The 12,443-nt window shown below is 40.4% G+C and overlaps 1 protein-coding gene across 3 annotated transcripts in view; it reads left to right on the top strand.

Annotated features, from left to right (window-relative positions):
- Positions 1-1,522: 1,522 nt before the first annotated feature.
- The window catches only part of phactr4a (phosphatase and actin regulator 4a), a 37,686-nt gene continuing 26,765 nt past the window's right edge, over positions 1,523-12,443 (top strand). The window contains exons 1-3 of one of the 3 annotated variants that reach the window (XM_017441631.3): positions 1,523-1,845; positions 9,200-9,292; positions 10,759-10,800. In XM_017441631.3, coding sequence (XP_017297120.1) covers positions 10,788-10,800 — 13 coding nt within the window. In that variant the 5' untranslated portion in view covers positions 1,523-1,845; positions 9,200-9,292; positions 10,759-10,787. Of the gene's footprint in view, positions 1,846-2,341; positions 2,493-8,499; positions 8,642-9,199; positions 9,293-10,758; positions 10,801-12,443 lie in introns of those variants that run through there. The other 2 variants (XM_017441632.3, XM_017441633.3) reach the window with 2 other exon arrangements.

Genomic DNA, 12,443 nt, shown 5'->3' with positions numbered 1-12,443 from the left:
CCTGAGTTCTGTCAAGAACCAGATGGGTAATCTTTAGGTGAACTTGTTCCACATGCTTCATTGGGACATTTAAGTTGCTCCGGTTCATCATTCTGTTACCCCGCCCCCAATCAGTGACTTCTGCTGAACCAAGCAGAAGCTATCCAGTCATCTACTGCTAGGAAAGCCTGAATCATTACGATCGTCTAGTCAGCCCCATCAAAGAATCCATTGAAAACACTTTCTTAATCCTGTTAAGACTGACGCGCGACAGCCAAGTCCACTGCTGAGTCCTGACGAGTCGATTCTGCTCAATACGGCTTTTTTTTTCGTTTCTTTTTCCCCCCTTTCCCTCATCTGTCTCGTTTGCCCTCCGTCACGCTCCATCATCGTACGTGAAACAGTGGATAAGTGTGTGAGGGTGTTTAGGAGACACGAACGAACGCGTCGACCTAGTCGGGCTTTTAGTTAACAAGAGCTTCGCGATACAGTATGTGCGCACGGGAGACTACAGGGTTCTGAACAAGTCAGGTGTTCGACGCTCCTCCAATCCCCAGCCACCCAAACACCGTCACGCTACATACATGCGAAGAACATGTGGAGACCTTGCTGCTGCATGGCAACCAGATGTCATAGCAACAGGCTTTTATTCTTTATGTGTACTCAGATACCCCCGAGTAAAGGGCTACGTATCTGGGAACAAAAGCTTGAATGAAAATAGAAAGAGACAGGATGAGAAGAAGGAGCATGAACAGTGTTCTTTCACTGCGCTGGGATCAGATGAGGGTGAGGAGAGGACGACAGACACTGACAACATTGTGGATGTGAGGAGGCCTCCCTCATCGCCGTTCACAACAAGGTCAGCCGAGCGCCGAGCAGCAGACAGAACAGTCATTCTGCTCGTCGCTCGCTGCGAAGGCCACAGCTACAGTTACTGCGGGCCAGACGCTGGTGGGAAAGGACAGTGGGGGGGAGCTGATTAAATTAGGGGTCAGGAGCTCACCACGTAACGACACTGGAAACAGAGTGAACACATGAGGGCCTAACTTCACGATATGAGCAGTCCATCATCCAGGCAATGTGTCAATAAGCTGTTTTGACTGATCAGCAATAAACAAAATTAAATTTCTTTACATTGCTGCCCATAAAGACCCAGGCGAAGATGGGTATAGAGATGACTTTCCCCCTCGCAGTTTTAATTTCCCATATTTTATTAAAATATATAGTGCCTTGCAAAAGTATTCACCCCCTTGGATGTTTTCTGCTTTTATTGCTGCAATAAATCAGTCATGAACACTATAAATTGGCCTTATTATATATATATATATATATATATATATATATAATATAGCTCTTCACAAGATGGCTACCAAAAATTTCGCCTTGCACTGTCAGTGACCATTCCAGTGTTTCTATAGTCCAGTGGGTTTTCAACCGAAACCGCGGCCTCGTGCGGTTAGCCCCGTGCTCGCGGCGTGTGGTTAGAGATTTCTCCTCCAGGTGGACGAGCAAGCTGAGTGCTGTGAAGTGCGCATGCGCATCCCTACATAATCTTCCTACCGGGGGTTAAAGTACAGCACCTGACAGCAAGTGTTGACAAAAAAGACTTCCGCGTACTTTTTTCTCTTCCTTTTACTCATTTCCCGAGACTTCATAGAGTATTATGGAGATGTCTGTATGCTGTATTTTTCTCTAGGTTGTTCCAAAGTTACTTTTGTGATCCGATTTGGTAGTTGGTGGAACTGGTTCCGCCTTGCTCTCCGCCAGCGACAAGTGCAGGAAGTAACCGGCTTACTTCGTGGAACAAAACGCCGTTTTTGGTTCTTTGGACACGTTCTCACACAACTTAACCGCTCATTAGAAAAGGTGAGTAACCACAGCACACCACCGTGTGTATACATTTACACGAGTGATAAATGTGAGCTAATTCATGTTAGCCAGCGAAGCTAACAGCAGCCACCTGTTGCACTCTGACTCAACTTTATCTGGCAGCAGTCAGGGATTATCTTTATACCTTTACTGTTCCGTGTTTCGGTGTGAAGCTAACTAAGCTTGGGAAGAAGACTAAAACATTGTGTTATACAGTACAGCTTTCCAACTGCCTCGTCTACTTCGACGATATTAAATAGCTGTCTATTATTTAGAGCACATTTGTTGTTGTTTTTGTTGTTTTTGGACTGTTAACTCGGTGTATTCGCACTTGGAAGTTGACTTGAGTCGACTGCCTGGCATGTCCCTGAGGAGGACTCGGGACAGCCACAAGGAAGCTACATTCCACCACATTCCTCTGACATGTTCGTGTTCAGACAGGCACGGAGTGTTTCCTGCTGCCTGAATGTCCCTGGAAAGGAGCTGCGCTTTATGGTATTTGTTGTAGATAATCAGGTCAGTGGTGTTCTGCGCTTTGTGTGCTCTCAGACTGTTACATGTCACTGTTATCAAGCTGAGGAGGAACATCCAGCTCCCCAAGGAGTCTATTCAACCAAGAAGGAAATCTCATATCAGTAAAAGAGGTAATGCTTTGGTTTGGTTCTTCACATCAGTAAGAGTAGATTAACATATAGAGATTTTTGAGTTTGGAAATGCAGCCCATTTGCCAAGGAACATGCCTTTAGTACTGCAGTGTGGTACTTCAGCGTGAAATTGTTTTTTTCTATCACTGGTTTTGTTGTTTTCTCTTGTAATCTCAGGTGCACAAACCATTGGTACTCAGAGCTGGTGTTGGGTGGCAGAGTGAGCTTGACAAAATCCACAGAAATCAAATTAATTTTAGAAATATTTGCCAGTGGCATCAATTATCCTTCACTGTTACACTGAGATAAAAACAGTAGTCTGAAATGGCTTGTGCAGTTTTTGTATACTTTCTCCAGCAATAGTCTGACTTGTATTTAATGGGTCAAACGCTGAAATTCCTCTGTCAGAGTTTTACATTAAGGCCCAGTCCACACGGCAATGCTATCTCTCCAAAACAGTTCATTTTTTTCTTGTTTACACAGCACCATTTCTAGAAAAGATTTTTTTTTGTCCACACGGAAATACAGAAAATGCTGTAAAGGAACAAATTGAGCAGCATCTCCAAACTGTAAATGCAAGAGCAAAAACGTCGTCCTTTTTGTGGACTGACGAGAACATGGAGCTTCTACTTTGTGTCACGTTCAAGTGCTGTTCACCAGGAGTCGTGTCCGTCTGCTGAGATAACGGATGATTTCAGGCAGATTATCCAGTTAGAGACAGGGACGAGTAAGCTATTTATACACAGTTTACAATCTCTTGAAACTATTCTCACTTCCCACATTATTTAAATATGTATTGTAAGTCAAGTCAAATTTATTTATATAGCGTTGTTCAGCAACAAGGCGGTCCAAAGTAGCTGTTTTCTGTAGTGTTTGCTTGAGTATTATTGACAGTTCAACATATCATTGTTTTCTGACTTTTATCATTTTGGAACCAAGTCTCGAGCACTTTGAAGCGCCTTGTTGCTGAAAAGTGCGAAATAAATAAAATTGACTTGACTAGTTTCAAATAATACCATTTAGGAGCTCGCTAAATGCCCTTGGTGCATCCACAAAGTGCCATTCCAGTGTGGACGGGGAGCCTAAGATTATTTTGTTGTTTGGTTCACTTTAAACAGACCACTTCGTTTGGGCAGGTGTGAAAGCTCATCTGAACTCTAGTACAGACCCTGGTGCCGTTTGCTTACAGTGTGAAATGCAAACAAAGGACAGCGAGTGGATATCTCGCTGCCTCACCTGCTGAGCACCTTTCTGTGAAAAAGCAGTTAGATCTGAACACCAGAGTAAAACAGAAAACCCAAGACTGTTTAAATGTGGTGTTTATCAGTTGTTGTTGTGAACAAATCAGCAGAAGAGGCTGAATTTTTGATGAACCAGGTTTTCTTTTTCTGCTTTCCTGTTTTTCTTCATGGTCAGCTGCTTGTTTGGGCATTACTGCCCTCAACAAGCAGCTGTTGTAACTGCATGGCATTGGTTCTTCGCTATCAAAACTGCAGTCTGAAAGTGAAACAAACCAACTGAAGTGATATTTTTCAGCCTTTCCTGACTGATCGAACAGAGGTCCTCAGACTATCCTGCTGTGAAAGTGCTCTAAAGTTAAGAACTGATACAGAGACATTCAGCTGTGTTTGAAAATAACATTATATGCAATCTCATGTGCTCAGAGTTTATGTTGTTAGAGACTGTCAGCTACTACCACAACAGATTTTAACTTTATGTCTAAACCTATCTAAAGTAGAGCCATTTTTGTGTTGGCTAAAGTGGATTGACTGTGGCAGCCATCTTGCACTGGGTTGACTGTAAAAGTTAATCAGTTGTGGATGGAATACCAAATAATTACTATTTGATTTTCAATGAAATTTGTCCAGTAATTCATGAGATATTTTGCTAACAGAGAAACACGATTGACTACAACAGTTAGGGCCATGGTTTAAAGCAAAAAATATTGTGCAGTGTCCCATGCTCAGGGTATGTGTTGGGGATGTTACTCAGCTATCACCGTGCCAAAATTCAGCTCGATATCTGCAAAACTGGCTAAGTTATCGCCATCTTTGTTTTTTTAAGGTCAGTTGTTATGTGGTGGCCATCTTGAAGTTAATCAGTTGTAGATGTCAACTCAAAGATTCGTCTCCTGAATATTTTTGTAAATCTGTGTAGTAATTCTTGAGATATTTTGTTAACAGTACATACAAACGAACACAGAAACACAGACAAAAATCCTATCGCTCCACCTGTGGCAGCGGTTGGCAGTCAGAATAAAGTCAACACCTGTAAAGATAAAATTTGGAACATTATGCAACCCTTGTGTTCATGCTGCACTGTTTTGGTCATTTTAAGGTAGTATGTCACCAGGTTGCAGCTGTTGGACAATCGCTTACAAACTTTCCTTGCAATGAAGTCTCCAAAATGTCTCAAAACAAATTCCTCAAGAGTCACAAAATCATGTTGCTTGAATTTTGAACATGTTTTAAAAAAATCTTGTGCAACAAATTTTCTCTGAGCAGTTCCTGTAATTCTAAAGCACTTGAGCTGTTTGACATCTGCAGGGAGCGTTCCTTATCACAGAAAACACCTGAGGCTACAGCCCCGCCTCTTTTCAGGTCGAAAAGCTCTGCTGATGATAAGAAATAATTGAAAAACTGGTCCAAATCTGTACTCCAGAAGAATGAATCGTAAACGTCGGGGCGGTTGCCACGGTGGGTCTAAAGTGCGCTGAGGCGGGTACAATGTGGGTGGAAGTGTGCAACAAAACAATGTGCTAGAGTACAGTTTTGCCAGTTGTGCACACAAAAGATGAAGTGATTTTCAAAAATTGGCGACACGACACACTGGTCAAAAACACTCAGAATTCAGTGAGACTGTAACTTAAAATTTACCTGTTGTCTCACAATTTTAGTGGCCAACCAGTCTCCACCGGCCCCAGTTTTAGGTAGCATCTCCCTGTTGAGTGTTAGAAATGAACATTTTAAACTGTCTGAGATTTGATCAAGCAAACGATTCCAGTTAGTAGAAGTGAAATGAATGAGTTACATAATCAGATCAGTGTGTGACAGTCCTTCAGTGACATTAATGCAGCTCTTTCTCTTGCAAACTCAAGCTCAGTGCCTCATTTAGTGATGGCAGCTCTGCAGAATGAGTTTGGCACAATGGATGATTGTGCTCCTCTGTTTTCCTCTACTGGGAGTTCTTAATGAGCTAACTGGGATTGGATCACATTTATAAACCAATAATGTTGTATAAATGGAACATGGTTGACTTTAAACATTGACCTTTTAGAGAATAAATGTCTGTGCAGAAGCGTAAGAGTCTGCATCATTTTTCAACTAAGAATAAAAAGATTAATTTCATTGTGATTTTTATTTTATTTTTATCAATAGATGGCCCTTTTTTCAGAACTGACTAAATATGGTTTATAACCTTGTGTTCAGTTTTTCATTTTGCTACAAAAGTGCTGTGACCTAAAGAAAAGGACCTCTGAATTTACTCAGTTCATATCACAGTTTCAGGGTCGCAGTTTTCCATCCACTATAGTGGCCCGGAAACTGGTCACATGGTTCAGTGAAAGTAGTGTACACAAGTCGTTCACTACATGGGTAGAAAATGGACCATAATGCATTGTGGCCTGAGCAGATACGGCAGGCTAATCGAGGCTAATGCTAATTGTTGTGAAGTTCAGACTCACTGAACATGTTTATTATTATATAGAGGTGTCTAATATAAATTGTCTCCTCCCTGGTATTTTCTGAGCTGTGGGGCTAAAGAAATAATTAAAACCATGAACTGAAACTAAATTAAAAATCTATAAGTCTAATTTTGAAATGTATATGCACCAGATCTGTGCAACCAGCTCTGGGCTGATATAGGGCTGATATAGGGCTGATATAGGGCTGATATTGGGCCGATATTGGGCCGATATTAGGCCGATATTTGGCCGATATTTGGCTGATATTTGGCTGATATAGGGCTGATATTGGGCTGATATTAGGCTGATATTTGGCTGATATTAGGCGCTACAGGCAGATTTGTTGTGCCGAAAAAGGACGTGACGGTTAATCACTGTAGCTGGCAGGTCAACTACAAAATAATTGTTGACGCAGAGTTCTTTTTTATTTCACATCTATGCCCTGTATAGGTGTGAAATCACACATGTGCACTACTTAACATTTACTTAACACTCTCTACATGTGTGAGCAGATCAATAACAGTAACAATGGCAGAGATGGTTACAGCTGCAGTTCATGCTTGTGTAAATAGATATAACAAAAAGTGTTACAGATATCTAAAGAAATAAAAATATTTATTTTATGTATGTGTAATGGACACATATGATGTTCATTTAATTGTTTGTTTAATCTGTTCATTTAACCCAGTGACATCATGTTGTGCAGAGTCTCTACAAATTGGTGCTTTTCAACTCCAGTAGTCCCAAGTAATGTAATGATTAGTCACAGTTAAGAAACTTTCAGTTATTCTGCCACAGCTTGAGTACTTTAATCATAAGCTGAAATCCCCCATCCTCCACCATAGCATAAAAAGCTGCATATTTTTATCTATGAAACTTCCCACTGCTTTAGTTCTGTTTTTTACCCTGAGGCTGTTTAAAAGCTACAGGAAGTAGAAGTTGCCCTTTTCCTCCCAACTCTCTCTTCTTTGTGCTGTCAGTTGGCACTCGGGGACAACAAGGTCTTTTTTGATGACACAACAAATTGGATGTGTTGCAGCTAATATGAGCAGTATTTGTGGCACATTTCTTGCACACCACTTTCCTACCATCGTCACATTAAATCTGATCCCACACAGCAGACTAAAATCATGCTGCTGCTGGTGTCTTCTCACTGTGGGCCTCCCTAGTCTGCTACAGCTTAGCAACCTCAGAAAATAATCATTAGATCATGTACATCAAAAACTGATTCACTTTTGAAGTCAACCCAATTCAAGATGGCCACCACAGTCAATTGAAATCATGAAACACAAAATTGGCTATACCAGTTTTACACTTAATGAGCTAAATTTTGGTGTGTGCATCCATTTGGTGTTTGGACCAGTGGAGTGATCTTAATGAAACTCATTACATGTACATCTACAACTGAGGAAGTGTTGGAGTCAGACAAATTTCTAATGTTATAGCCAACACAGAAACTGCTCTAACCGAATCAATTGATCTGATACTGATCTTAAATTTGGTGTGGTAATGCCCGACATGTACTGCTACACGCTGCACAATATCTTTGCTTTAAGTGTTAGAGTCAACACTGTTTGCAAAATATTTCTTGACCCACTGGATGCATTTCAATGAAACTCAAAGTAATCACTGCCTGTACATCTACAACTTACTAACATTTGGAGTTGTCCCAATCCAAGATGACTGCCACAGCTAACTGACATTTGCCACCACAAAAATGGCTTTACCTCAGTCAATTTTACAGATATCAATCTAAATTGTGTGTGGTTGTAAGTCAGAGCTATTTTCATGATATATGCGGTGAGCTAACACATCTTGGGAGGTCTCCCATTATCACGAGATTATGCATAATATTATTTACAAGGTTTAACCAAAATGTCTACAACTCTGCTATTCTCATCATAAGCTTATTTTAGTCTTCAATCCTTCAAGGATTGTTAGGCCTTCAGTTTTAATGTTCTATTAAAGTAGCATTTCTTCTAAACTGTCATATGTTGGGCTTTACTCTCAGCCACTGCTACACCCGTCTTAAGTTGTGTCCTGAATTCTTTAAAGCACCAAAGGAATTGCAGTATATATGCAACCAAGTTGTTCCTTTTTCACATGAAAGTGTTGATATACTTCTGATGAGTCCAATTACCAAACCTGAAAATCTGGCTGCCATTTTGAGCTTTGTTGTTGTAGTTTGACTCTGCTCCTTTCATGCAAAGGCAGAGTGAGCACCTGGTTCACCAGGCCAGGATCAAGTCGTCTCTCGCTCAGCCCTGGGGTGAGCCCGCCCATTTGTCCTTGTTCACGTGCTGCGTACTGGCTCAGCTGCTCAGGGTATCCTGTTTGTACTGTACAAAGGCAAACAAGTTGGTGCACATTAACTCATCTCACTGTTTGCTCCACTAACATCTCCAGGAGGATATCTGAGAATGTAACCGGGCTGCAGACAGGCTCAACTTTATCTGCTGAATAATTTGTGAGTTTAACTTTGGATCAACTTCTCTCTCTATCGGAGCTGATTGGAAATTATGAATAATGAATGAATGAATACAGAACGTTTAATGGGAGGAAAATCAACACAATTACTTGTCAATCATAGCTAACAGATGTTTTTGGTATTCTGTTTAAAAAAGAAGCCACGGCATTTTAAATGGTGAAGTGGTATAGAGTGCAGGCATGAGGAACAGCCTGCTACTGTTGAGCATTTTGTGTGTGTGTACATAATAAGCCAAGACTTGTCAAACCAGCTTGTTTGAACCTAAGCTGAACAGGCCGAGGCGTTGGCACACCACTCATAGACTGCTGACAAAAAGGTTTCGAGCAGACGTCGTAGGCATGTTTGTATTTGAAGTCGTTGGTTCTTTTTTTTTTTCTTTGTGATGTGGACATTTCTTGGCAAACATATTGTTGCTGAATTCCAAGAAAATAAATAACACCAAGCAAAATGTTATCTAAGAAAGAAGCTCAGCACAGAGAAGGAAGTTGACATTGAGTCCTCATGCATGTGGTTCTTGTTTGTTTACATATTTTCCAGGTGATCGCTTACTGTTGGAACGGTGGAACCACAAGCCTCGATCAGACCAACTCCAAGGAAGATTTGATTATTGATCAATGATCCTCATTTGAAGTAAGTCGATACAATGACAATATTTTGGAGATGGGGTTTATTAGCACATTTTTCCCCCCTTCATTGATCTGAATTTCCAGATTTAGTCCCACAGATTGAGTTGTACAGGTTTACTCTGTAGAAAGTGCAGCTTGATACTGCTGCAGGGCCAGCCTTGGTTCCTGCCGTAATGTAGTCACACCTTCTGATCTTGACCAACTGCAAGCAGGGGTGACCTTTGAATAGCTGCTGTGCTGTGTTCTCAAGAAAGGAAAACACAAACTGTCAGCTACTCGTTTGTCCTTGTTACCTTGACCTAATGCTGTGTTTCCACCCCCCACCCACACCCTCTGCCAGTTCCTAGTGCTGCAGGTCATGTGCTGACCAGACTACAAAAGGCTAAGTTGTACATTAACATACTGTATTCATCAATTTTTCAGTCAGATTTGAAAATCAGTGACTGTGGGTCTATGTATGCTCCTGATGGGCAGCTAATGTCCACAAACATGTAAACCTTTATTCCCATACACGGCTGATCAGTGAAGCAGGTGAAGCAGCTGCTCCCCATTTTTTGACTTAAAAACATGTCACCCCTCCCAGCAATAAAACAAAATAATGTAGTGTTTGATATTAGAGACCAACTAAAAATATATACTATTAAGGTACTCACTGCAAAGAATGAAACCAAACATAAAATAGCTTTTCCTGAACTACATCAAATATCAGTTTGAAATTGTTTTCTAAATACAGTGGGGTGCATTTTTGAAACGCATCAGCTACAGTCTGCTGAATATTGAAGCGTGAGTCACATGATTGACCTACATTAGCCTGGTTGTAGTCTTTGGAGGTAAAAAAAAAAATGTCCGGTCACTTCGGCTGTTTCCAAAGGTAAACAAATGCATGTGATAGTTATAATCTGGTCACAAGTTTTCCTTACCAATGTTTCATTTAAAGAAACATTAAACACCAATGTAAGATCATTTTTGTTTGGCAGCAGCTCACAGTAAGAAAGTCACAGGTTCACCTGCCGCATGGGACCTTTCTGTGTAGAGTTTACATGTTCTCCCCAAGCATGGGTGGGACTGTTCGACCACATTGTACACCCCACTTCCTTTGCTTTTAGTTGGCAATCAAATGGCTAACTAAAGTTGGTGACAAATAAGAACAGGACTTAGTTACTCAGAAGTTAAATTGTGTATCTTTGTGACCTTGCAGATCTGTGTTGGGAAGGGGAACTGTTCTTCAATTTCTTCCATTTACACACAACCCATGTGTAAATGTAAAAGGAGCAGGGTTGGTTTTGTAACTTTTCCCAGCCTCTCCAAGTTCTATTTTTTCTTTTTATTCATCTTTCAGACATTTGGCAACTTGTTACTCGTGGAAAATGACAGACAATAACAGAGCTAATAAATGTGACAGACACTTATCAAGTTTTCCTTCAAGCAACTATTTAGTGTTTGATACTGATCTTGTTTGTTCTGTTTTAGGTGCTGACTGCTTAGTTTTGGACACTGTAATGGAAAATCCTGGTAAGAAAAACTCTTGACTACAGCTACAGTTTGAAAGTTGGCATTTTAATATTTTAGTTTTGAAAGTACATCACTTTTTGTTTAAGAGAAGCTATTAAAAAAAGCCTGGAAAAGATGTAGCTGAAACCAACTAATTTTCAGATTTTTGAAAAAAATGAATAAAGAGTTTTTAGGAAGCGTGGCACTAAATGATCTAACAGGTTTTAGGCTAAAGCAGGCCATTAACTATTTACAGCAGAGGTTTGTTGCACAGCTTCTGGAAGTCACCGATGAAGGTTTTTTTGTTGTTGTTGTTTTTAACTGATGTATTTTATAATATATTGACCACAAATGGTTCACTCAACAACTTTAAGAATCAAAATACTGGCCTGAACATGTTTCTTTATCATATTTCTAAATTCCTTTAAGTTGAACTAAAAAACTGGTCCAGCTCCCCCGTCTTCATTTCAAAATTACTCCAGTAGATTCAAATATAAATGTGGAGGCAGCAGCCAAGGTGGGTTTAAAGGGAGCTGTGGGTACGATGTGGGTGGAGTTAGGCAACAAAATATTGCTATGAAATACAATTTGCAAGCCCTGCACATGACAAAGCCATTATTTTCAAAAAAATGCAGCCAAATGACTTGCTGATTTCTTGGCTGCCAACAGTCAGAAATCAGGTAAACTGCAATGGAAAATGAGCCTTTTTTCTTGTAACTTTGAGATGCCAACAGTCGCAGCCCTGTCAGCCTGGCCACCCTACACAGGGAAGTCTTTTCAGCCGCTTGTATCATGATTCATAACTCATGACAGTCAGTAAGGGTTGGAACATCCATGCACTAAGCTGAGCTCCTTCACCATGACAAAGCCTTGATCCATTAGTCCAGTTCTTGCTTCTTCCTGCCATCACTTGAGAATAAGACTCCAAGATAGTTGAACTCTTTTGCTTGAGACAAAGACTCACTTCCAACCATGAAAACCATGGCCTCAGACTAAGAGGAACTCACTCTCATCTTAGCCACAAACCGCTCCAGTGCACGCTGAAGAGTCCAACAAAACCACATCATCTGCAAAAAGTATAGATGAAACCCTGATGTTTCTTTTGTACCAATTCTTTATTAAACTTCACATTGTAAAGCATTAATCATTAGTAACAAACACTCCCACCACAGACGGGTGTAAGAAAAACAAATGCATTGAAGAAATTAAATTGCAGTGCTCAGTCCGTAATGTGGCAACTGATATCCTGCATCTCTGACATGAAGGGACCCTATATTAATTTAAACGATCCAGTTTTTCCAGCCAAATTCGGACCAATTTTTTTTCAACTCAACAAAATAAAGCACCTTTCTAATGCAGTTTATAAGAGTATGTGTCAGTGTCAGTTTTATTTTTATAGCACATGTAAAAACAAGGTTGGGCAAAGTGCTGTACAAGCTGTTAAAAAATGAACAGAAAAAATAAGGTAGAACTGGAGATCTTCATTTTACTGTAATTTCTGGACTGTAAGGCACATTTAAAATCCTTCAGTTTTCTCAAAAAACAACAGTGTGCCTTGTAATCTGGAGTGCCTTATATATGTAAGAAGTAATGTTTTAGTACGACTTTGGTAAACTACAAAGCTGCACTTCTTGCAGCATTAAGGCTCAGTTATAGTCAGTTTC

The sequence above is a fragment of the Kryptolebias marmoratus genome, linkage group LG5 (assembly GCF_001649575.2).
Source record: "Kryptolebias marmoratus isolate JLee-2015 linkage group LG5, ASM164957v2, whole genome shotgun sequence".
NCBI classification, from domain to species: domain Eukaryota; kingdom Metazoa; phylum Chordata; class Actinopteri; order Cyprinodontiformes; family Rivulidae; genus Kryptolebias; species Kryptolebias marmoratus.
The sequence above is the reverse complement of the archived record's forward strand: the minus strand, read 5'-3'. Positions and strand labels throughout refer to the sequence as shown.